Source organism: Pan paniscus, chromosome 3 (genome assembly GCF_029289425.2).
Source record: "Pan paniscus chromosome 3, NHGRI_mPanPan1-v2.0_pri, whole genome shotgun sequence".
NCBI classification, from domain to species: Eukaryota; Metazoa; Chordata; class Mammalia; order Primates; family Hominidae; genus Pan; species Pan paniscus.
This window is the reverse complement of record NC_073252.2, coordinates 78,821,715-78,848,854: the sequence shown is the minus strand read 5'-3', so window position 1 is coordinate 78,848,854 and position 27,140 is coordinate 78,821,715. Positions and strand designations below refer to the sequence as shown.

The 27,140-nt window shown below is 40.1% G+C and overlaps 1 protein-coding gene and 1 pseudogene across 1 annotated transcript in view; one reads left to right on the top strand and one right to left on the bottom strand.

Moving 5' to 3' along the window:
* CWH43 (cell wall biogenesis 43 C-terminal homolog) overlaps nucleotides 1-27,140 on the top strand; it is a 64,994-nt gene that overhangs the window by 30,035 nt on the left and 7,819 nt on the right. Inside the window, exons 9-13 of the mRNA XM_063603823.1 lie at nucleotides 832-911; nucleotides 12,151-12,256; nucleotides 14,349-14,484; nucleotides 16,089-16,238; nucleotides 21,544-21,688. Coding sequence (XP_063459893.1) covers nucleotides 832-911; nucleotides 12,151-12,256; nucleotides 14,349-14,484; nucleotides 16,089-16,238; nucleotides 21,544-21,688 — 617 coding nt within the window. The remainder of the gene's footprint in view (nucleotides 1-831; nucleotides 912-12,150; nucleotides 12,257-14,348; nucleotides 14,485-16,088; nucleotides 16,239-21,543; nucleotides 21,689-27,140) is intronic.
* LOC103785636 (triosephosphate isomerase-like) lies at nucleotides 125-2,040 on the bottom strand (annotated as a pseudogene).

The window sequence follows — 27,140 nt, the reverse complement described above, 5'->3', positions numbered from 1 at the left end:
GGTTTATCTCCTGCCTTCACTGGGGCCTAGGGGACCCAGGAGCAAATTCCACCCCTTCCGTCTCTCAGCCAAGGAGAAGCCACCTTGGTGACGTTTAGTTCCAACCATTATAGTAAGCGGAGAAGGGATTGGCCTGGTCTCAACCATTACAGGGTGAAGATATAAACAGTCAAGGAAGGTACAGTTTGGATGAGGCCACAAAAGAGGGCAGATGACACCATCAGAAGCATGTGCAGGGGAGGGGCAGTTACTGGGCTTCTGGGCTGCTTAGTCCCTTCACCTTATCTGTGATGACCTTTGCCTGCTCGAAAACAACCTTCTCAGTGATGCCAGCTTCCCTTGCATCTAGCTTCTTCCCAATGCAGGTGATTACTCCAAGTCCCTCTGCCAGAGCATGGGCCACTTTCTGCTCAATCAGTTCATCTGACTCCCCAAAGACATGCCTTCTCTCTGAGTGCCCCAGGACTACCCACGTACCTCCGCAGTCTTTGATTATGCCAGGGCTGATCTCCCCAGTAAAGGCCCCATTAGTCACTTTGTAGCAGTTCTGCACAGGCACAGCAATCTTGGGATCTAGCTTCTGCTGGGTGAAGTCGATATAGGCAGTTGGGGGAGAGAAAACCACCTCAGCGTCGGCTGGCACCTTGGTCACGTTCAGTGTCAATGAGCTCCCCAAGACTCTTCTTCCACCCATTCATCTTCCAGTTCCCCCAAGAAGAACTTCCTGGAGGGTGCCATGGCACTGGAGCTGAGGCACTGAAGGTCAGTGTCAGCAAATTTATTTTATTTTATTTATTTAAAAAAACCCAATTATTTCTTTTTTCTGTTTAGTTCTGTGGCTGCTTGTTGGTGTGGGATTGTTGGGATTAGGACTACGGCATAAAGCCTATGAGAGAAAACTGGGCAAAGTGGTAAGTAATTAAAAACCTTGAAATAGAATTTTATATGGTATATATATGTGCATATATTTGTACAGTTTACCATTCTGATTGAACCTGGATCTGATGACTTCAGAGCCCTGGGCCCTATATCCTTAACCCTTGTGTGCCAGACTGATAAGATAGTGGGATTATTTTATGAAGTTGGGTTCTTGGAATAGGATAGGCCCATACACTAGAGGCAAATTGTTGATGATTTTGTTTTATGGAGTTATTTCTGCCATTCATGATTTAACAATCTGAACTATGTGTATTAGTTTGTTCTTGCACTGCCATAAAGAAATACTTGAGACTGGGTAATTTATAAAGAAGAATTTTAATTATCCCATGGTTCTACAGGCTGTACAGGAAGCATGGAGGTATCTGCTCTACTTCTGGGGAGGCCTCAGGAAACTTGCAATCAGTGAAAGGCAAACAGGGAGCTAATTATCTTATGTGGTGGAGCAGGTACAAGAGAGAGAGGGAGTAGGTGCTACACATTTTTTTTTTTATTTGATGGTCTCACTCTGCTGCCCGGCTGGAGTGCAGTGGTGTGATCTCGGCTCACTGCAACCTCTGCCTACCGGGTTCAAGCGATTCCTCTGCCTCAGCCTCCTGAGTAGCTGGGACTATAGGCAGTGTGCCACCACGCCCGGCTAATTTTTTTTTTTTTGTATTTTAGTAGAGACGGGTTTCACCATGTTGGCCAGGATGGTCTTGATTTCCTGACCTTGTGATCCACCTGCCTCCCAAAGTGCTGGGATTACAGGCATAAGCCACCATGCCTGGCAGGTGCTACTCACTTTAAAACAACCAGATCTCATGAGAACTCACTCGTTCACTATTACAACAACACCAAACGGGGTGTTTTATCATTTATTTATTTATTTATTTATTAGAGAACAGTACTGAGGGTATGGTGCTAAACCATTCATGAGAATTCCACCCCCATGATCTGGTCACCTCCAGGCCGCAACTCCAACACTAGAGGTTAAAATTCAACATGAGATTTGGTAGAGACACAGATTCAAACCATGTCACTATGAAATAAGCAACTATTTTATATTGGATTTTCTGTACTTCTTGGTAGATATTGCTGAATACAGCAATGTGAGATTCTTTAGGAAAACTCTTACAGATAATTCTTGATTTTGCACATTATGGGTAGCTTATGCCTTGACAGGTAGTAAAACTTTTCTTGTCTCTTTCTTTCCTCTCTTGCTATCTGCAGTTTTAAATGTTTTAATATCCTTTTCTCTTTTAGAACAGTGGGCAGAAATAAGAATAAGTAATTGAATGTTGTGCTTTCTATCTGATCTGATAAAAAATCTAGTGTGTTTCATAATGCAGTCAGAGTTACAGTTTTGGTTAAAATAGAAATTGTTGAGGGTTGACTTTGAATTTTAGCAATCTGTACTAGCAGGAACATTTTTCATTTTGAATAAAAAGCTACACTGAGAACACAGACCATGTTTCTCTTCTTGGTCTTTGTACTTCCAGTAACTTACAGAGTGCTTGCCAGGTATTCAGAACTAAGTAACTATTTCTTAATAAGTAGATAATAGTAGACCATCATTACATGCTCCTTTAACTGTCGGTCATTATTATTGCAACATAATGTCCATCAGAAAAGGATACCTAATGTCATCCAGGAATTCTTTTTGGAAGGAGTTATTTGAATTGGATTTAATACCTGTTCTTTTGGTCATTTGCTCATTCATTCATTTGGCTAATGATTACCGAATGTTTCTTTATATGGTGCCAGTGATACAGATATAAACAAGTTGGACAAGAACCTGCCCTGCCAGAGTTTGCATTCTAGTAGGGGAGAATGATAGTATTTAGAGAACAAATAAAGAAATGGTCTCCTTTTAGATCAAGCTGCCATGAAGGAAACAGGATTGTAGAATGGAGGGTAACTGGGTATGGGGGATTAGAGAAAACTGTCTGAGGAGGTGACATTTGAGATGAAATTTGCAAGTTGAGAAAAAAGTTGTGAGGCCTGGGATGTCGGCAGAAGGAACACATATAAAGGACTGAGGGAGAACCACACCTGGTGTGTTTGAGGGACATCAGGGTGACTGGCATGGCTGAAGCTCGGTGAAGAGTAGTAGAAGATGACGTGGAGAGGCTGGGGAGGGCCATACCAGGGCCTTGTAGAACACAGTGAGAAGTGCTGCTTTTATTTTTTATTTATTTTCATTTTATTATTAGTATTATTTTTAATGTCAATAGTTTTTTTTTTTATGTTTTAGATGGAATCTCACTCTGTAACCCAGGCTGGGGTGCAGTGGCATGATCTCGGTCCCTGCAACCTCTGCCTTCTGGGTTTAAGCGATTCTCTTGCCTCAGCCTCCAGAGCAGCTGGGATTACAGGCGCACACCACCATGCCCAGCTAATTTTTGTATTTTTAGCAGAGACAGGATTTCACCATGATGGGCAGGCTGGTCTCAAACTCCTGACCTCAAGTTATCTGCCTGCCTTGACCTCCCAAAGTGCTGGGATTACAGGCGTGAGCCACCGCACCTAGCCATTGTCAATAGTTTTTGGGCAGGTGGTTTTTGGTTATGTGGATAAGTTCTTTAGAGGTGATTTCTGAGATTTTAGTGCACCCGTCACCCAAGCAGTGTACACTGTACCCAATATGTAGTCTTTTTTTGTGATCATGTTTTTTTCAATAGGTTTTTGGGGAATGGGTGCTGTTTGGTTATGTGAATATGTTATTTAGTGGTGATTTCTGAGATTTTGGTGCACTCATCACCTGAGCAGTTTAACTGTACCCAATTTGTAGTCTTTTATTCCTCACTCCCTCCCACCCTTTACCCTGAGTCTCCAAAGTTCATTGTATCATTCTTACACCTTTGCATCCTCATAGCTTAGCTCCCACTTACGTGCAAGAACATATAATATTTGGTTTTCCATTCCCGAGTCACTTCGCTTAGAGTAATGGTCTCCAATTCCATCCAGGTTGTTGCAAATGTCATTATTTTATTCATTTTTTATGGCTGAATAGTATTCCATTTACACACACACACACACACACATATATATAAATCATATTTTCTTTATCCACTTGTTGATTGATGGGCATTTGGGCTGGTACTATATTTTTGAAATGTCAAATTGTGCTGCTGTAAACATGTATGTGTGAGTATCTTTTTCATATAATGACTTCTTTTCCTCTGGGTAGATACCCAAGAGTGTGATTGCTGGATCAAATTGTAGACCTATTTTTAGTTCTTTAAGGAATCTCCACACTGTTTTCCATAGTGGTTGTACTAGTTTACCTTCCCACAGACAGTGTAAAAGTGTTCCTTTTCACTACATCCATGCCAACATTTATTAGTTTTTGATTTTTTGATTATGGCCATTCCTGCAGGAGTAAGGTGGTATCACATTGTGGTTTTGATCAGGCATTTCCCTGATCATTAGCGATGTTGAGCATATTTCCATATTTTTTTGGCCATTTGTGTATCTTCTTTTGAGAATTGTCTATTCATGTCCTTAGCCCACTTTTTGATGGGATTTTATTTCTTGCTGATTTGTTTGAATTCCTTGTAGCTTCTGGATATTAGTTCTTTGTCAGATGTGTAGATAGCAAAGATTTCCCCCTACTTTGTGAGTTGTCTGTTTAGTCTGCTGATTATTTCTTTTGCTGTGCAGAAGTTTTTAGTTTAATTAAGCTCCATCTATTTATCTTTGTTTTTGTTGCATTTGTTTTTGGGTTCTTGGTCATGAAGTCTTTGCCTAAGCCAATTTTAAAAGAGTTTTTCCAATGTCGTATTCTAGAATTTTTATGGTTTCAGGTGTTAGATCTAAGTCTTTGATCCATCTTGAGTTGATTTTTGTATAAGGTGAGAGATGAGGATCCATCTCTCTACATGTGGCTTGTCAATTATCCTAGCACTATTTGTTGAATAGAATGTCCTTTTCCACTTTATGTTTTTGTTTGCTATGTCAAAGATCAGTTGACTGTAATCATTTGGCTTATTTCTGGGTTCTCTACTCTGTTCCATTGGTCTATATGCCTGTTTTTATACCAGTACCATGCTGTTTTTGTGACTAGGGCTTTATAGTATATTTTGAAGTTGGATAATGTAATGCCTTTGATTTATTATTTTTACTTAGTCTTGCTTTGGCTATGCAGACTCTTTTTTTGTTCCATATGAATTTTAGGATTTTTTTCCAGTTCTGTGAAGAATGATGGTGGTATTTTAATGGGAATTGCATTGAATTTGTAGATTGCTTTTGGCAGTAGGGTTATTTTCACAATATTGATTCTACCCATCCATGAGCATGGATGTGTTTGCATTTGTTTGTGTCATCTATGATTTCTTTCAGCAGTTTTGTAATTTTCCTTGTAGAGGTCTTTCACCTCCTTGGTTAAGTATATTCCCAAATATTTTATTTTATTTATTTTTTCAGCTATTGTAAAAGGGGTTGAATTCTTGATTTGATTATCACTGATCACAGTTGGTGTATAGCAGGGCTATTAATTTGTGTACACTAATTTTGTATCTTGAAACTTTGCTGAATTCATTTACCAGTTCTAGGAGCTTTTTGGTGGAGTCTTTGGGGTTTTCCAGGTATACCGTTATGCCATCTGCAAACAGTGACAATTTGACTTCCTCTTTATCAATTTGATACCCTTTATTTCTTTCTCTTGTTCAATGTGCTGGCTAGAACTTTCAGTACTATGTTGAATATTATGGTGAAAGTGGGCATCCTTGTCTTGTTCCAGGTCTCAGGCGAATGCCTTCAACTTTTCCCTATTCAGTGTAATGTTGGCCGTGGGTTTATAATAAATGGCTTTTATTACCTTAAGGTGTGACCTTTCTATGCCGATTTTGCGGAGGGTTTTAATCATAAAGGGATGCTGGATATTGTCAACTGCTTTTTCTGTGTCTATTGAGATGATCATGTGATTTTTGTTTTAAATTCTGTTTATGTGGTGTATCACATTTATTGACTTACTGATGTTAAACCATCCCTGCATCCCTGATATGAAACCCACCTGATCATGGTGGATTATCTTTTTGATATGCTGGTGGATTCAGTTTGCTAGTATTATGTTGAGGATTTTTGCATCTATATTCATCAGAGATATTGGTCTGTAGTTTTCTTTTTTGTTACATCCTTTGCTAGTTTTGGTATTAGGGTGATATTGGCTTCATAGAATGATTTAGAAAGGATCCCCCCTTTCTCTATCTTTTGGAATAGTGTCACTAGGATTGGTACCAATTCTTCTTTGAATGTCTGATAGAATTCAGCTGTGAATCAGTCTGTTCCTGGACTTTTTTTTGTTAGCAATTTTCAATCGCCATTTCAATCTTGCTACTTTTCATTGGTTTGTTCAGAGTTTCTATTTTTTCCTGGTTTAATGTAGGAGGGCTGTATATTTCCAGAAATTTATCCATCTCCTCTAGGTTTTCTAGTTTATGTATATAGAAGTGTTCATGGTAGGATTGAATGATCGTTTGTGTTTCTGTGGTATCCATTGTAGTATCGTCTGTTTTGTTTCTAATTGAACTTATTCTTTACTTGGGTTATCTCACTAATAGTCTATCAATTTTATATGTCTTTTCAAAGAGCCAGCTTTTTGTTTCATTTATCTTTTGTATTTTTGTTTGCTTGTTTCAGTCTCATTTAATTCTGCTCTGATTTTTGTTATTTCTTGTGCTGGGTTTGGGTTTGGTTTGTTCTTGTTTCTTTAGTTCCTTGAGGTGTGACCTTAGGTTCTCTATTTGTGCTGTTTCAAACTTTTTGATATAGGCATTTAATGCTATGAACTTTCTTCTTAGTACTGCCTTTGTTGTATCCCAGAGGTTTTGATAGGTTGTGTCACTATTATCATTCAGTTCAAAGAATTTTTAAATTTCCATCTTGATTTCATTTGGACACAATGATCATTCAAGAGCAGGTTATTTAATTTCTATATATTTGCATGGTTTTGAAGGTTCCTTTTGAAGTCGATTTCCAATTTTTATTTTTATTTTTTTGAGATGGAGTTTCTCTCTTGTCACCCAGGCTGGAGTGCAATGGCACAGTCTCGGCTCACTGCAACCTCCACCTCCCAGGTTCAAGTGATTCTCCTGCCTCACCCTCCCAAGTAGCTGGGATTACAGGCATGCACCACCACGTCCAGCTAAATTTTGTATTTTTAGTAGAGATGGGGTTTCGCCCCATGTTGGTCTGGCTGGTCTTGAACTCCTGACCTCGGGTGATCCACCTGCCTTGGCCTCCAAAAGTGCTGGGATTACAGGCATGAGCCACTGCACCCGGTTGATTTCTAATTTTATTCCATTGTGGTCTGAGAGATAGTACTTGCTAGAATTTCATTTTCTTAAATTTGTTGAGACTTGTTTTATGGCCTATCATATGGTCTATCTTGGAGAATGGTGCATGTGCTGATGAATAGAATGTATATTCTGCAGTTGTTGGGTAGAATGTTCTGTAAATATCTGTTAAGTCCATTTGTTCTAGGGTATTGTTTAAGTGTTTCTTTATTGAACTTTCTATCTTGATGACCTCTCTAGTGCTGTCAGTGCAGTACTGAAGTCCCCACTGTTACTGTGCTGCTATCTATCTCATTTCTTAGGTCTAATAGTAATTGTTTTATAAATTTGGGAGTTCCAGTGTTAGGTGCATATATATTTAGGGTTGTGATATTTTCCTGTTGGACTAGTCCTTTTATCGTTATATAATGTCCTTCTTTGTCTTTTTTAACTGCTGTTGTTTTAAAGTTTGTTTTGTCTGATATAAAAATAGCAACTCCTGCTCACTTTTGGTGTCCATTTGCATGGAATATCTTTTCCACCCCTTTACCTTAAGTTTAGGTGAGTCCTTAGGTGTCAGATGAGTCTTTTGAAGACAGCAGGTACTTGGTTGGTAAATTCTTACCAGTTCTGCATTCTATATCTTTTAAATGGAGCATTTAGGGCATTTACATCTAATGTTAGTATTGAGACGTGAGGTACTATTCTATTCATTGTGCTATTTGTTGCCTGAATACCTTGGGTTTTCTTTCATTTTGTTGTTGTTTTTTTAAGTTCTGTGAGATTTATGCTTTATGGAGATTCTATTTTGGTGTACTTCAAGGATTTGTTTCAAGATTTAGAGCTCCTTTTAGCAGTTCTTGTAGTGCCAGCTTGGTAGTGGCAAATTCTCTTAGCATTTGTTTGTCTGTAAAAGACTGTATCTTTCCTTCATTTATGAAAGCTTAGTCTTGCTGGCTACAAAATTCTTGGCTGATAATTTTTTGGTTTAAGGAGGCTAAAGATAGGACCCTAATCTATTCTAGCTTGTAGGGTTTTTGCTGAGAAATCTGCTGTTAATCTGATAGGTTTTTCTTTATAGGTTACCTGATGTTTTTGCCTCATACCTCTTAAGATTTTTTTTTGTCTTGATTTTAGATAACCTGATGACTATGTGCCTAGGTAGTGATCTTTTTGCAATGTATTTCCCAAGTGTTTTTTGAGCTTCTTGTATTTGGTTGTCTAGATCTCTAGCAAGGCTAGGGAAGTTCTCCTCAATTATTCCCTCAAATCTGTTTCCAAACTTTTAGATTTTTCTTCTTCCTTGGGGATACTAATTATTCATAGGTTTGGTCATTTAACATAATCCTGAACTTCTTGGAGGCTTTGTTTATCTTTTAAATTTTTTTCCTTTGTCTTTGTCAGATTGGGTTAATTCGAAAGCCTTGTCTTCAACCTTTGAAGTTTTTTCTTCTATTTGTTCAATTCTATTGCTGAGATTTTCCAGTGCATTTTCCCCTTCTCTAAGCATGTCCATTTCTAGAAGTTGTGATTGTTTTTTATTTATCCTACCTATTTCACTGGAGATTTTTCCATTCATATCCTGTATCATTTTTTTTGATTTCTTTAAGTCTGACTTTACCTTTTTCTGGTGCCTCCTTGATTGGCTTAATAGTCAACCTTCTGAATTCTTTTTCTGGCAATTCAGTGATTTCATCTTGGTTTGGATCCATTGCTGGTGAGCTAGTGTGATCTTTTGGGGGTGTTAAAGATCCTTGTTTTGTCATATTAATAGAATTGTGTTTCTGGTTCCTTCTCATTTGCGTAGACTATGTCAGAGGGAAGATCTGGGACTCAAGGGCTGCTCTTCAGATTCTTTTGTCCCACAGGGTGCTCCCCTGATGTGGTGCTCTCCCCTTTTCCCCAGTGATGGGACTTTCTGAGAGCTGAACTGCAGTGATTATTTCTCTTCTGGATCTAGCTACCCAGCAGAGCTACTGGGCTCTGGGCTGGTACTTGGGAATATCTGCAAAGAGTCCTATGATGTGATCCATCTTCAAATCTCTTGGCCGTGGATACCAGCACTTGCTCCAGTCGAGGTAGCAGAGGAGTGAAGCATACTCTGAGAGGGTCCTTGGTTGTATTTTTGTTAAGTGTGCTGGTTTTGTTGGCCTCCAGCCAGGGTGTGGCACTTTCAAGAGCACATCAGCTGTGGTAGTATAGGCAGGATCAGGTGGTGGGTGGGGCCATGGAACTCCCCCAAAATTATGTCCTTTTTCTTCAGCTACCAGGCAGGGCCAGTAGAGAAAGACCATCAGGTGGGGGCAGGGTTAGGTGTGTCTGAGCTCAGACGCTCATTGGGCTGGGCTGGCTGTAGCCGCTGTGGGAGATGGGTGTGTGCATCCTAGGCCAATGGAGTTATGTTTCCAGGAGAATTATCGCTGCCTCTGCTATCTCACACAGGTTGCCAGGGAAGTGGGAGGAAGCCGGCAGCCACAGGCCTCACCCAGCTCTCATGCAACCCACAGCACGAAAGGCTGTTCTCACTCCAACCGTGCCCCCACAACAGCACTGAGTTTATGCCCAGGCAGCCGGTGAGCAGGGCTAGGAACTTGCCCCAGGCTACAAGCCTCCCAGCTGAGAAAGCAAGCCAATTCATAGTTCCTTGGCTGTCCTATGGACCCTGCAGCAACAATCCACTTCCTTCAAAGGGTCTGTGGATTCTCTTGGCTTTCTTGGCATGTTCCTGTGGTAGTTCTTGGAGCAAAAGTTCATGGTGTGGGTCTCCATATGCTGCTCTCTCTGTTGAAGTGGGAGCTGCAAGTTAGTTTTGCCTCCTATTTGCCATTTTCCTGCCATCCCCAAGATGTAGTCTTTTATCCTTTACCCCCTCTCACCCATCCCTCCAAGTCCCCAAAGTTCATTGTATAACTCATGCCTTTGCATCCTTATAGCTTAGCTCCCACTTATAAGTAAGAACATACGATATTTGGTTTTCCATTCGCGAGTTACTTCACTTAGAATAACGGCATTCAACCCCATCCAAGTTGCTGCAAAAGACATTATTTTGTTCCTTTTCATGGCTGAGTAGTATTCCATGGTGTACATATATACTACATTTTCTTTATCGAGTCATTGGTCGATGGGCACTTAAGTTGGTTCCATATCTTTGCAATTGTGAATTGTGCTGCTGTACACATGTGTGTCCAAGTGTCTTCTTAACATAATGACTTTTTTCCTTTTGGGTAGATCCCCAGTAGTGGGATTGCTGGATCAAATGGTAGTTCTCCTTTTAGTTCTTTAAGGAATCTCTAAACTGTTTTCCATTGTGATTGTACTAATTTACATTCTCATGCTGATTTTATTTTACTTGCAATGGAAGCCACTGTAGTGCCTCAAGCAGGAGAGTGAAGAAAAATGATATATGTCAATTTGGCTGCTCTGTGAAAAATGGATTATAAGGGGATGAGAATAGATGCAAGGAGATAAGTTCTGAGGCTTCTTCAGCTGTCTCATAGAGAGATGATGGTGATCTTTGCTGGTGTAATGGAAGTAGAGTTGGAGATAAATGGATAGACTTAGAATATATTTTGAAAGTAGAACCGATAGGATTGGCTGAGAGGGTAGATGTTGTTGGGTGAGGAGAAGGAAGGAATCAAGGAGACTTCCATGTTTTTGGTTTGAGCAACTGGATGAAGGGAGGTGGCATTTCCTGAGAAGAATGAAGGAATAACATGTTTTGGAGTGATGACATCTAGAATTAATTACAGATGAATAGTTGTAAGAAAAAGGATAGCATGATAAATATAATATGTCTCTTGAAATCTCTGTTGATGGTTCTCCTTTCTTTACCAGGTAGTCATTAGATTTTTTTCTGTTTTTGCCATTTTAAAAATTATTTAAATTTTTTTGTCAGTACATAGTAGGTGTATATATTTTTAGGGTGCATGGGATGTTTTGATAAAGGCACGCAATGTGAAATAAACACATTTTGGAGAATGGGATATCCATCCCCTCAAGCATTTGTCCCTTGGGTTACAAACAATTCAATTACATTCTTTATTTAAAAATATACAATTAAGTTATTATTGACTATAGTCACCTTATTGTACTATCAAATAGTAGGTCTTATTCTTCTGATTTTTTTTGACCCATTAACCATTGCCACCTCCCTCCCTGAGTCCCCCACTACCCTAGTAGGTAATCATTTGAGATGGATACTTAGGGTTGGGCAGTGCATTATCTGACTCGCTCACGTCCTAAGAGAGGACCTCGTAAAGGGGGCTGTGCTCCTGGGCCTTGACCTTTCCAGTACAGCAAGGGTGTTATATCATTCATAACTAGGTTAAAATAGGCTGACCACTTCTTCAATATGTTGAAGGCCCCTCTGTATCCCTCTGTGTGATTTATTTCCCATGCAAGAGTAAACACTATCCTGAGTATTGTGATTTTTTAAAGCACTTTCATGTATTCCTTTTTATTGTTACCATATATGATAGATCCCTAGACAATATTTTTTTCTATATGACATCTGATGTATCTATTTTGCAACATACTTTTTTTAAATTTAAAATCATCTTTCTGAGATTCCTCCTTGTGGACCTATGTAGCCCTAATTCATTTATTAGGGCTGTGTAATGTTCCATTCCACATAGCACCATTTGTTTATTCATTTTCCTGTTGATGGACAGCCAGGCTGTTTCTAACTTTTTACTATTATAAGCAGTGCTTATTACAAAACTCACTTTTCAAACATCCCTCCTAACTTCCAAACTTAAGCTAGAAGTTCACAGAAGACTAATTTGAGAATGCCATATAGCAAATATCTCCTTATTTTCATGGATTAAATGTGGGAAAATGTCTACGGAAATTCCTTTGCTGAAATAAGAATTTTGGTAGAGAGGAGTGGAGAAAAGTGGGTCACTGAAACTGCCATTGTTCACAGTCATCCTAAACTACCATTAAAACAATTCCTCAGGCACCAACCAAAGAGGTCTCTGCTGCCATCTGGCCTTTCAGGTTTGGATATGACAATGAAGGGTGGTCTAGTCTAGAAAGATCAGCTCACCTGCTCAATGAAACAGGTAAGTCTTCCTGGAATTAGTTCCAGGTTTTGAGAAACTATTATTGTTACTTTTATTTTCAGCAGGGTCATAAGCCATAACTTAATGCAGGTATTAGGTTAAATTTATGACCAGCATGGTCATAAACTCACCTCAAAAATGCTTTACTTTGGCAGGCAGCTGCAGGGGGACTGAGCTTCTGTAACCACTCCTGTCTTTGTTTGAGAGCAATTAATTCAGTTGATTCTGAGCAACTCTTCGTACTGAGTATCTTTAGGGGATTCATATTGTGTTGTTGTTCTTAGGGATGCCCCTGCTAGTAGCTTCTGTCACCTGGGGACCCACTGTTGGGGACCAGAAGCCTTGGCTCAAAAGGCAGAATGGGTTGTAGGGAAAAGAAAGAGACATCAGACTGTTACTGTGTCTATGTAGAAAAGGAAGACATAAGAAATTCCATTTTGATCTGTACTAAGAAAATTGTTTTGCCTTGAGATGCTATTAATCTGTAACTTTAGCCCCAATCCTGTGCTCACAGAAACGTGTGCTGTATGGAATCAAGGTTTAAGGGATCTAGGGCTGTGCAGGATGTGCCTTGTTAACAATATGTTTACAGGCATTATGCTTGGTAAAAGTCATCGCCATTCTCCATTCTCGATTAACCAGGGGCACAATGCACTGCGGAAAGCCACAGGGGCCTCTGCCCAAGAAAGCCTGGGTATTGTCCAAGGTTTCCCCCCACTGAGACTGCCTGAGATATGGCCTCATGAGAAGGGAAAGACCTGACTGTCCCCCAGCCTGGCACCCGTAAAGGGTCTGTGCTGAGGAGGATTAGTAAAAGAGGAAGGCCTCTTGCAGTTGAGATAAGAGGAAGGCCTCCATCTCCTGCATGTCCCTGGGAATGGATGTCTCAGTGTAAAACCCGATTATACATTTGTTCTATTCTGAGATAGGAGAAAACTGCCTTGTGGCTGGAGATGAGATATGCTGGCAGCAATGCTGCTCTGTTACTCTTTGCTACACTGAGATGTTTGGGTGGAGAGAAGCATAAATCTGGCCTACTTACACATCCGGGCAGAGTAACTTCCCTTGAACTTATTTGTGACACAGATTCCTTTGCTCACATGTTTTCCTGCTGACCTTCTCCCCACTATCACCTTGTTCTCCTGCTGCATTCCCCTTGCTGAGATAGTGAAAATAGTAATCAATAAATACTGAGGGAACTCAGTGACTGGGGCCAGTGCGGGTCCTCTGTATGCTGAGCACCGGTCCCCTGGGCCCACTGTTCTTTCTCTATACTTTGTCTCTGTGTCTCATTTTTTTTCTCAGTCTCTCGTCCCACCTGACGAGAAATACCCACAGGTGTGGAGGGGCTGGCCCCGTTCATGGGTCAGAGGGAGGTTGATTTGTGAAGCAAATTGCTTTCAACAGGCCTAGGGCCAATTTGATTTGTTTCAATGCTCCGGGGTGCTCATTTTTGTGTGAAGCATCTTTGAAATCTGAGAGTGTTTTTGGTTTGTAGACCAACTACGGGTGTATGGAGCAGGATAAGTAAAGGACTAACCTGTTCTGGTTATCCTTAATGATAAGTGTGCCTCCTGAGACATATCTGAGTGTCTATATGGATGTAATACCACTAAGACATTTTTTTGCCCCTTAGCCCTTTTTTAGTCTGATTACAGGCTTCCAAGGCACACCTGGCCAAGATCTAATAAAGCCAATCAACTTAGTTCTGGGTCAGTACTATGGAGCTGTCTGTGCTGGAATAAAATGCTATGGTGCACCATTCTCTTGTTTCTGAACATAAATTGGATATTTGAGAAATGCATTAAGATTATTTGAAATTTTGGGAATGATGTTGAGCACATTTGAAAATTCTTATCCTTCTTGGTAGTTCCTGGAGGTGTTTCATGTTTTAACTGCATTCTAAACGTGGGAAAATTCCTTTAGAGTTCAGATTTGAGCCACTTCCCTCTAGTGACTCACTAATAATTACTTTGTTTTTGGGTTTATCAGTAAAGAAAAAAAGATTAAGGGTCAAGAATAAAGTGTTGCTAATTGTTTTTTGCCTTGCTGTGATTCATCACTGTATGCTACTTTTTTTTTTTCTGAACAGGTGCAGATTTCATAACAATTTTGGAGAGTGATGCTTCTAAGCCCTATATGGGGAACAATGACTTAACCATGTGGCTAGGGGAAAAGTTGGGTTTCTATACAGACTTTGGTCCAAGCACAAGGTATCACACTTGGGGGTGAGTATACCTTGGGAGTTAATCCCGAAGATAGTCATGAAAGGCTAGGCTGCATAGGCTTGGAGTGGCAAGTTGATATTGTAATACCTTTGGAGAATATGCCCCAGTGATGCTTCTTGGGGGATGAGGAGGTGCTGGAGATATGCACATTCTGTAATTTTTCAAATGGTTTTTCTGTGGCTGGATATTTCCAGTTCTTCAGCATTATAAACCAATCAATCTAGGAGCTGAGGTTGCAGCACCAAGCATGTCTGGCCTGGATGCTGTCCTCATGGAGCTTACCTTCCAGTGTAAGACAGAAAATCAACATGTACACACAAAAATAAATAAGGTACTTCACAATCATGATAAGCGCTGTGTAGAAAAGAAACCACTGAGGGAGAATAAGTGGGTGGGCAGTGGCCATGGAAATGCTACTATAGGTAGGGTGGTCAGGAAGGTCTCTGCGAAGATATCATGGTGAGCAGGACCCAGGACCAGCCTTGGGAAGAGCTGAGGGAACAGTCAGGGTGAAGACTGAGGCAGGATCCATCTGGGTGTGCCTGGAGCATGGGGGGCCAAAGATCAACTGGTAAGAAAGGAAGTCAAGGATGGGAACCTGATCACAGAGGGCTCCATTTTATCCAGTTGTGACTGGAAGCCACTGGAGGATTTTAAACAGGATAGTGATCTGGAAGAACAGATTCTCAGGGGCAAGAGTGGGAGCCAGGAGGCAGAGATGATAGGTAGAATAGCACAGATGAGAGATGACAATGGGAACAGTGGAGATGGTGAGAAGAGGACAAACTCAGGAACTATTTTAGAATAGAACCAACAGAACTTACAATAGTTTAGATGTCATGGGAGGGGAAGGAAGAATCAAGGGTGATGTCTAGGTTTTTGACCTGAGTCCCGCTAAGAGATGATACCCTTTAATGGAATGGGAACCATCAGGAGACCTTTAGGTTTGTGCTAAGTGTGAGATACCCCAAGACAGTCAAGTCATGCCCAGTAGGCAGTTGGGTATGGCCTGGAGGGCTGAGAAGGACAGGCCAGGCTGGAGATATACCTTCAGCTATCATCGTATAGAGATAGACTTGTCTCAGAGACTCCATGAAGGTGACAGAGAATGCGTCTAGCTAGGGAAGAGAAACCTGCCAAGGACTGAGCTCTGTGGCTTAGAGTGAGGTGGAATGCCTTTTCATATGCCTATAGGACAGTTTTTCATTTCTAATTTTGTAAGTTGTTACTCCATGTTCTAGCTGGCAAGATTGTACCTTCCCATATGTGTTGATTAATATTAGAATTGTTTATGCAAATGTGTTGCCAGAGTAACTGCAAATACAATGGGTTTTTTGTATTACTAATGCTGCCCTTTTCATGTGTCCATAGCACTTATTAAAATAGAGTTGATGGTGTTTCCTTAGTGACACAGTGAGACATGCTATCAGATGAAACGATCTGACAAATGGACTGCCATATAAGTCTCTGCCGCATTGCTTTGAATGTCCCTTGGTGGGATGTGTGCAGTGGGACACATCCCTTTTTAATGCATTTGCTTAGTCCCAGTGCATGGTAGAATGGGACTGACAATGATGCCCATGTCTCTTTTCATTCCAATACAGGATTATGGCTTTGTCAAGATACCCAATTGTGAAATCTGAGCATCACCTTCTTCCGTCACCAGAGGGCGAGATCGCACCAGCCATCACATTGACCGTTAACATTTCGGGCAAGCTGGTGGATTTTGTCGTGACACACTTTGGGAACCACGAGTGGGTTTCTTTGGCCTACCTAATATTACACAAATGCCAAGAAATGTTATTAACAATGTACTTTGATTTCTATGAAATCACCTTTCTCATTTTCTTCTTTTTTACCTCCCAAAGTATTTCTCCCTGTGTTGCTGGTTTTAAAAATCAGACAGAAGCATTTAAGATGCAGGCAGCCGTTAGTGCTGGTGTAGGGACAGGCCGTGTTAGTCTGCATTTACTGAGCTGTACAGTCAATTCCCTGTGCAGGGGCTGTCCGAAGTGCATTACTGTGTTTGCTCTTCACTCTGTGTAAGGTAAGCACTCTTAGAGCCCCATTTTGCAGGTAAAGAAACTAGGCTGAGAGAGGTCAGACAACCCATCCAACCAGGAGCAAGCACACAGCCAGGGCAGAGGCAGTCCCAAACCCAGGGTTACAAGTGCTTGCAACCACACAATAAACCAGACAACAGAAAAAGAAATTTCCTTTTCCTACAGGATTACTGCTACATATGGAAGTACTGTTGGGATTTGAGGTTATTAAATGACATCTCTTCTCTCCCTCATGTTTTCACAAACAACAGATAGGCAGAGGAATCTGGAAGAGGGAGATCAAAATATCACTTTGAATACTGATAAGCCTATTTGGAAAACCTGTCTTAAGTGCCCATATGGACTTGTGAATACATGCCTAAATATACACAAAACTGACTCCCCCTAAATGGTGGGCCTACCCTGCTTGCCCTGGCAAGCTCTCTCCTTGATGGAAAGAAGAGGACGGAAAACAGCCTGTCTGCAAACTGGCAGCTTCCAAGGAGAATAGAAAAGAAGGATTTGAGACAAGCACGTGAAGTTAATTTCAAGATTATTGAATTAGAAAAGTCCTCCCAAAAAGTAAAGAATGGGGAGAGAGGCCAGTGATGGTTTTCTAAGGAAGTCCCTCTATACGCAACATGAAGAGTGGGGAATGAGTTTTATCCCCAAAGAATAACATTTACAACCAGTGACAGTACTGAATAAATCATGAATAATCCCAGCAATATATTGTAAAAGCAAACATAAAAGTATGTAACTTATACTTGACCATACTAAACCACAATAATTTAAACATGAATATAAAGAGCTATGTGCTATGACATTCACATGCAAGCTTTGCCTGCATTAATGACATGAGGCCACAGAACTTTAAAGAGATATACTTTAGGAAAACAACGTTGTTGTACTATAAGTTTTATTTAAACAAATTGGTGTGTCTGCCACTCTTATTTCCCTGGTTACCTCACTGTTTCTAACACTATTATGTGAATCTGTGAAAGCATATTTGAATATTTTCTTAAATAAGTCAGATCATAAATAATATCAATAAACCATCCAAATATAATTAATATGAACCATTTATGAACCAGACTCTTGCTTACCTCCTTAGAAATAAGAAGAGTGTTTGGAGGATGGATGATATAGATGGTTCATATCTCTTAAAAAAGCTGTTTGAAGAAATGCTTTCTTTTTTTCCCAGTGATTTTCATGTAGCAAGTACAGGCATTCAGAAATCATTCCCATGACCTTATGTTGTACTTAACATTGGATTTATCTTTAAAAAAATAATACTTTCGTGTTTAAAGGTTGCAAGTTCTCAACCTAAGAAACAGTTTAACTCCTTGACTTTTTTCCTTTGCCTTTTTCCCCTGTCCCCTTTAACTCTCTCCAATATATCCCAAAATGTAAAGAAGAGGTTTGAAAAGGAAGAGAAAGCTAAAAGAGAGCCCTAGGAATGTGCTTGGAAAAGAGGAGGGAAGGATTGCCTTTTCTCACTTTCTGTTAACCACCTACTTAAAGCTCTCTGGATAACACTATATCCTTTACTTGCTGTCTTGCTCATTTGATTCAATAATAATGACAACAATAGCAGTAACAATAATAGTGAACACTTATTGATGATACATAACTCCAGGAATGAAGGCAGTGTAATTTAATGATTAAGAGCATGGGATTCCAGAACCTGGAATCAGACAATCTGGTTTGAATTCTAATTCATTAACTAGCTGTGTATCCTTTGCTGAGTTTCTTAACTACCTTGAGCTTTAGTTTTCTCATCTGTAAATCAGGTGCAATAGTCCTACCTATTTCATGGGGTTCTTGTGCCCATATTACCTCATGCAAAGTACATGAATGTAGTAAGTGCTCAATTAACACTGGCCATTACTAAACCAAATCAGACAACTATGAATATAAGGTATATTGGGCAGCTTAAAAAATAATTCATTTGTCAAACATGAATCAAGCATCTGACATGTCCCAAGCATACAGCTAGACTCAGTCCTTGCTTTAGGAACCACTGCTCTGAGCCACTCCCCAGAAGTACTGTCCGGGACACTGTAGCCTCCCAACAAGCGACATAGGAAAGTTAACACCTTGAATAATTTGTGACGTGATCACGACATGTTTTATTTGTCTTTGTTTTCTACAGTACTAGATACACAAATTCTTACTGTGAATAAATATTTAGAGATTTCGTTTTCCAGTGATTATGGCATATAAATGTGAAAATCCTATTAGGAATGAATAATTTCTAATGCTTGTGCATGTTATTAGCTGATTCAACAAGATTTTAAAAAGTACTGACTGCACAAATATGTCTTTTACAACCACTAAATAGGAAATAGCAGCATTTTTTAGAAGTCACTCAGGCAAACACCATAATGAAAATTGATATTATTTTAGGTAATTAACTGAGCCACTAATCACCATTTAAAGAAATCTATAACATGCATCATATACAAAGAGGAGAGAACACAGAATCCATAGTCTGACACTATGTGACACAGAACCTATGTTCAAGATTTGGTTCCGTTACCGGTTAACCTTGGTAAGTTCCAGTTCTCGTGTCTCTGGAAATGGGATAAAATTCTCTTTTCCAGCTTACTTTATAGGGTTATTGGACCAACAAAATATTAACAGATAAGAAAACATAAAGCATATGTGAGCTCTCTCTCTTTCTGTCTTGACCTCTTTCCTTATACATATACTTTTTACTTTTATTACTCTCACTAGGTAAGATTTATCTCCTGAGAAAATGTAAAACCAAATTCACAGATTACTTCCAGTTAGAGGCTACTAAAATATATTGGATTGAAAACACTGCCTGTGGTTAGTAGCTTTGGAATTTTCTAGATCTGGATTTGAATCCTTGTTGTAGGTAACAGAAGGAACAGAATTCCCTGCAGACCTAATGAAAGAACTACTTAACAAGATGCTGGAGGGACCCATGGAAAAAATAAGAGAGGCTGAGGCACTCAGACACTAGTTAACAGTGGGGAATCATTACCTGCCTTAAGGCTGAAGGAACAGGCAGAGAAAACAGTGTTCCCAGAGCCCAGTGAGACCCAGAACCAGGACAAGGGACCACCTGGCATAGAATGCAGCTACTGCCAGGGGGACTGGGGAAGGAATCCCTGAATGTTGCTCTTCTCCCACCTTTTAATCTCCCATTGGTGCCTCCGATTGGCCAAGCCTAACTGGAAACCAGCAGAGAAGGAAGTCCAGGAGATGAAATCTGCAGGGGTCAGCCTCTCAGGGCATAGAGAAAGACAGAGGATGAATGTGGGCTGGGGAAATGAAGAATAACCATAGGCATATTAGCCTCATTTAAAAATAGAGCTACCACCTGCCTTCTGTTGTGAGCATTCAGTAGCAAAGGGGTTTAACAAATGGCCGTTCTTTTCACTCTTTTATTTCTTCAGACATCTTTTAATAGCCCTCAACTATTTTTATCCAACTCCCTCCTGTCTTGAGATCCTAACTCAACAAGGTTTCTCCAGTCTTCTCAGTGCTTGGTGATCTTCTATTTTTCTTTGTCATTTTCCCCCTTAACACTCATGTATTAGCTACCTTTCTATGTAAATGCCTGTGTTTGACTACTGCCTATCTGTTCTGGGCTCCATTCCTTGCTCTTACTCTCAGCTATGCATTGCAGAGAACTGCATTTCCCACAGTCCCTTGCCTTCTGGCTTCTGGGTAGGTTTAGCCAATGGGAGGCACTAGTGCAAGGTTGGAGGGAGTAGAGAAGCTAGTGTATTTTTCTCCTTCTCTCTCTGCTTCCTCTGGTGTCTCTGGGAGGAGCTGAGTCTCTTCTGTGGCTCCAGCTCTTCTTTGTATGGTCCCAGCTCCTCTGGAAAGCCTCCTCCATTGCTACATCTCCCACTAGTCGGTGCTGGCTTCTGGACTCTGATAATATCACCTCCTCTTGTTTTCCCTGTAGCTGTAGAGGTGGTACTGGTTTCTTATTGTTATTAATCTCTGATTCCCTCATTGACTCCTATCTGGCTTCCCATCACCTAGCTAACCAATTCCCTATATTAAATTCAATTTGTTTGAAACATCTAGGGTGTTTCTGTTTTCCTGGCTGGATCATGTAAAATATGATGTCCTATTTTCCCCTAAACTCCCCAGAAGCTTGATGTACCCACCTAAGTATCTCAGTTATAGGTTTACAGTGCTTAGCATAATAAAAGCACCATGTTCAGCCGGTGTTTGAGCAGGAGAGCCAAGGAGGCTTTCAGAAAGTGTTCAGTTGGGCTGTGCACAGTGGCTCACGCCTGTAATCCCAGCACTTTGGGAAACAAGGTGGGTGGATTGCTTGAGGCCAGGAATTCAAGACCAGCCTGCCCAACATGCAAAATGCTGTCTCTACTAAAAATACAAAAATTAAGTTGGGCATGGTGGTGTGCACCTGTCATGCCAGTTACTCAGGAGGCTGAGGCGGGAGAATTGCATGAATGCAGGAGGTGGAGGTTCCAGTGAGCCGAGATTGTGCCATTGCACTCCAGTCCGGGTGACAGTGTGAGACTCTGTCTCAAAAAAAAAAAAAAAAAAAAAAGTGTTCAGTTGAAGGAGCTTAGGTTACATAAGCCTGATGGGCTCTGTGAATGTCAGGATTCTTCATCTTACCAGTATTCCTGGCTCTTTTTACTTTTTTAAACTACTAATTCTTTAGCTGTAATACTGATGGTGAGCTATCACGTTAGTGATTTCATTTCTTCTGATGAAAAGTTGAACAAATGCTGTATTTAGAGTAGATCTTTAAATTGACTTGACTCCAAATGATTTGTGAAGAAAGGTCATGTTCTTAGCCAAATGTCTGTCAGCCTATTCATTTGAAGCGCTGTATCTAGGTCTTGTTCATTTGTATAATGTTAAGACAGTTGCCCGAGTAGGAATGACTCTGGGCTTCTTCACTATATGCAGATAGTCTTTGGCAACTTAGGTACCTAAGGCTTTTTAAAGTTTGTTTTACAAATACAATAAAGGGTCATATTTTTACATTTTTTAGAGATGACCTCGACAGGAAACTGCAGGCTATTGCTGTTTCAAAACTACTGAAAAGTAGCTCTAATCAAGTGATATTTCTGGGATATATCACTTCAGCACCTGGCTCCAGAGATTATCTACAGCTCACTGAACATGGCAATGTGAAGGTAACATAATCTTAATAGGATTTCTAATTTATTAAGTAAAACAATTCTTTTTCTTTCATGTTTTTAAAAAAACCAACCTCACCTAACAATTTAATGTGCAGTCTATCTACTGCTGCCTAGAAAATCACCACAAAACATGCGAGCTTAAAACAACAGCAATCATCTATTTGCTCATGAATCTCCAGTGTGGACAGGGCTCAATGGGGGTAGCTCATCTCTGTTCCATGCAGGGTCAACTAGGTGTCTCAACCAAGGACTGGAGGATCTACTTCATAGGTGATTTATAGGTCACAAGTTGTGCTTTAGGCTTGGGACCCTGGTTCCTCGCCATGGGCTACTTAGGCTTCCTCCCTGCATGGTGCTGGCTTTCAATAGTGAATATCCCAAGAGAACCAGAAAAAATCTGTTTTGCTTTGTATGGCATAGCCTTGTAAGTCATATACTGTTACTTCCACTGTCATCACAAGTCTGATCACATTAAATTCTTGATGGGAGGAATATCAAAACCACAAGACAAGAATACTAATGGAAAGTGAGATTTTGTTGCAGCCATGTTTAGAAAACACAATCTGCCACATTATGAAAGTTAATTATGGGGCTGGGTGCGGTGGCTCACGCCTGTAATAACAGCACTTTGGGAGGCTGAGGCGGGCGGATCACGAGGTCAGGAGATCGAGACCATCCTGGTTAACATGGTGAAACCCCGTCTCTACTAAAAATATAAAAAATTAGCCGGGCATGGTGGCAGGTGCCTGTAGTCCCAGCTACTTGGGAGGCTGAGGCAGGAGAATGGCAGGAATCTGAGACGTGGAGCTTGCAGTGAGCTGAGATCGCACCACTACACTCCAGCCTGGGTGACAGAGCGAGACTCTGTCTCAAAAAAATATATAAATAAATTAAATAAATAAATAAATAAATAATAAATAAATAAAAATTAAAAAAAGAATTGAGAGTAAAACAAAATGAAATGCCACACAGAGAGAATGGCTAATTATCCAACAGGGCCACAGCAGATGACACTGAATTACTCTACCTTTTCAGGTCTGAAACACTTGAATTTGTCAGTGTACCAGAATATAATCATGTTCTGGGGAACTGCCACACAAATCAAATTCTCAGGGGACTGATATATATATATCTATATCTATCTATCTATCTATCTATATATATATATATATACTGAGATATATATATATACTGATATATATATACTGATATATATATACTGATATATATATATACACTGATATATATATACTGATATATATATATACACTGATGTATATATACTGATATATATATATATACTATAATGCCAAATGAATTAATTTAGAATGAGAAATATGATTGTTATGTTTAGTTATGCCCTATGCAGATGTCTTGGTCCCTTTCATTCCATTTTCAACTTCATGTCTTGAGATAATATCTGCAGAGAAAAAAGCTTATCTGTCTTACGTTGATTTTACTACTTTAACTCTTCTTAGGGTGTAACATTATTTACAGAGTTTGGATGACAGGTTAAAGAGCATGGCATGATGAGAATTTTCTGCATGTGACAGAAAATAACAGAGAGTGTATTTCTTTTTTTTTCTGATTTTTTAAAAATTTTATTATTATTATACTTTAAGTTTTAGGGTACATGTGCACATTGTGCAGGTTTGTTACATATGTATACATGTGCCATGTTGGTATGCTGCACCCATTAACTCGTCATTTAGCATTAGGTATATCTCCTAATGCTATCCCTCCCCCGTCCCCACACCCCACAACAGTCTCCAGAGTGTGATGTTCCCCTTCCTATGTCCATGTGTTCTCATTGTTCAGTTCCCACCGATGAGTGAGAACATGCGGTGTTTGGTTTTTTCTCCATGTGATAGTTTGCTGAGAATGATGGTTTCCAGTTTCATCCATGTCCCTACAAAGGACATGAATTCATCATTTTTTATGGCTGCATAGTATTCCATGGTGTATATGTGCCACATTTTCTTAATCCAGTCTATCATTGTTGGACATTTGGGTTGGTTCCAAGTCTTTGCTATTGTGAATAGTGCCGCAATAAACATACGTGTGCATGTGTCTTAATAGCAGCATGATTTATAATCCTTTGGGTATATACCCAGTAATGGGATGGCTGGGTCAAATGGTATTTCTAGTTCTAGATTCCTGAGGAATTGCCACACTGACTTCCACAATGGTTGAACTAGTTTACAGTCCCACCAACAGTGTAAAAGTGTTCCTATTTCTCCACATCCTCTCCAGCACCTGTCCTTTCCTGACTTTTTAATGATAGCCATTCTAACTGGTGTGAGATGGTATCTCATTGTGGTTTTGATTTGCATTTCTCTGATGGCCAGTGATGATGAGCATTTTTTCATGTGTCTTTTGGCTGCATAAATGTCTTCTTTTGAGAAGTGTCTGTTCATATCCTTGGCCCACTTTTTGATGGGGTTTTTTGTTTTTTTCTTGTAAATTTGTTTGAGTTCATTGTAGATCCTGGATATTAGCCCTTTGTCAGATGAGTAGGTTTTGAAAATTTTCTCCCATTCTGTAGGTTGTCTGTTCACTCTGATGGTAGTTTCTTTTGCTGTGCAGAAGGTCTTTAGTTTAATTAGATCCCATTTGTCAATTTTGGCTTTTGTTGCCATTGCTTTTGGTGTTTTAGACATGAAGTCCTTGCCCATGCCTATGTCCTGAATGGTATTGCCTAGGTTTTCTTCTAGGGTTTTTATGGTTTTAGGTCTAACATGTAAGTCTTTAATCCATCTTGAATTAATTTTTGTATAAGATGTAAGGAAGGGATCCAGTTTCAGCTTTCTGCATATGGTTAGCCAGTTTTCCCAGCACCATTTATTAAACAGGGAATCCTTTCCCCATGGCTTGTTTTTGTCAGGTTTTTCAAAGATCAGATAGTTGTAGATATGCGGCATTATTTCTGAGGGCTCTGTTCTCTTCCATTGATCTATGTCTCTGTTTTGGTACCAGTACCATGCTGTTTTGGTTACTGTAGCCTTGTAGTATAGTTTGAAGTCAGGTAGCATGATGCCTCCAGCTTTGTTCTTTTGGCTTAGGATTGACTTGGCAATGCGGGCTCTTTTTTGGTTCCATATGAACTTTAAAGTAGTTTTTTCCAATTCTGTGAAGAAAGTCATTGGTAGCCTGATGGGGATGACATTGAATCTATAAATTACCTTGGGCAGTATGGCCATTTTCACGATATTGATTCTTCCTACCCATGAGCATGGAATGTTCTTCCATTTGTTTGTATCCTCTTTTATTTCCTTGAGCAGTGGTTTGTAGTTCTCCTTGAAGAGGTCCTTCACATCCCTTGTAAGTTGGATTCCTAGGTATTTTATTCTCTTTGAAGCAATTGTGAATGGGAGTTCACTCATGATTTAGCTCTCTGTTTGTCTGTTATTGGTGTATAAGAATGCTTGTGATTTTTGCACATTGATTTTGTATCCTGAGACTTTGCTGAAGTTGCTCATCAGCTTAAGGAGATGTATTTCTTTTTGTAAAAGTGTGGGCAGGTGAATCAGCACTGGAATGGCACTGTGTGGTGTTTGGAATCTGTGTTCTACCTTGTGGTTCCATTTGACAAGGCCTCTGTTCCCAAACCAGCAGCCTTTAAGTTCTAGTTAGCAGGATAGAGGAAGGGATAAAGAAGGGGCCAAGAGCATATGCCAGTTCCTCTGAAGGCAAGTCCCAGAAACTGATCTGTAACACTTCTACTTATATTTCACTGGCAGAAATTTAGTCTAATGGCCATACCTTGCTGTACAGAAAGTTGAGAGGTGCAATGTTTAGTCCTGATGGCCATATTCACAGCTAAAATACCATAATTTTGGAAGAAGGGCAAGGCTGATGTTAGGAAGATGAGTTAGTCTCTGCATTTTTTGGATAGACAGAAATTAGAGTGTTAAAACAACAGCAGTCATCTATTTGCTCATGAATCTGGACTTCAGACAGGGCTCAATGGGGATAGTTCATGTCTGCTCCATGCAGGATCAGCTAGGAGGCTCAACTAGGGACTGGAGGACCTACTCAGTAGATGAGTCACAGGTGGCAAATTGGTGCTTTGGGCTGTGGACCCGGGTTCCTCACCATGGGCTGCTTGGGCCTCCTCTCTGCCTTGCAGCTGATTTCCAATAGTGAGTATCCCAAGAGAACAAGAAAAAGCCTGTATTGCCTTGTATAACTTAGCCTTGGAGCCACAGATGGATCCCTGATTTCTGGGTCTGGTCAGAGGGATTATGATACTGACATTTATTTTTATAGAGAATACAAAAGAAAGAAATGTTTTACAAGGAAGATGAGTTCAGCTTTGGGCTGAGTTTGAGGCATCTGTGGGACATTAATGGAGATGTCCAATAGGCAGGTGCATATACAGATCTGGAATCCAGAAGGGCAGTGAGAACTAGAGTTATAGATTAAGGAGTGGCCACCATGTAGGGAAGCGTTGAAGCCATGGAAGTGAGTGGTATTGCTAGTAATTAGAGAAGTGCAAATTAGAGTGCTAGAGTTAGAGAAGTGCAAAAGGAAGACCAAATAAAGCCCTGATGAAGTCACATTGAATGTGGCTATCTTGGGGGTGTAGGTGAAGGAAGAGAAGACAGATTATTTCAGGAAAGGGAGTAAGGAGATTTCAGAAGAGGAAAACCTGGAAAGTGTGTAATCACAGAGACTGTATCAATTATTTATCACTGTGTAACAAACCACCTCAAAACGTAGTGGCTTAAAACAGTAATAATCGAATATTCTCATGATTCTTTGGGTTGACTGGGTGGTTTTCTGTTCTTGCCTGGGTTCTCCTATGCAGTCAGCTGATGGCTTACTTATGGCAGGAGGGTCTAAGATAGCCCCACACAGGCGTCTGGGCCCTGGTGCTGGACCTCTCTCTCTTCTCATGGTCTGTCATTATTTACTAGCCTAGATGATGCTGCATTTACCAGCTGTGTGACCTTGGGGCAAGTTACTTAGCCTTTCTGGACCTCAAGTTCCACATCTGCAAAGTGGTGAGAGTGATATCTATGGAATCATAGGGTTGAGGATGAAATAGAAGATAACATCTGCAAAGCCCTCAGACTTACATGACATATATTATGTGTGTCTGGCTGTATGTTGAAAATCAAATAAGAGAAATGTGTAAGTACATGGTCTATGAAGCACAAACGAATATTAGACAAGATGAAATTTGGCAAGTCTATGTAAAAATGGCATCCTAATAGGGCATTCTTATATTGTGTGTGTGCATGTGCACGTGAGTGTGTGTGAGGGATGTACATGGTATTAAGGAAGGAGAATTTGATTTGATTTTCATCTAATCATCTCTTGGTTTCCACTGTCGTGATCAAAAGCTGTGTCCAAATTGGTACTGGATTCTTATATTGCTTTCTCTAGGAGGAAGTTTATTAATGTGGAGAAGAGTTTTAATCATTAATGCTTGGATGAACAG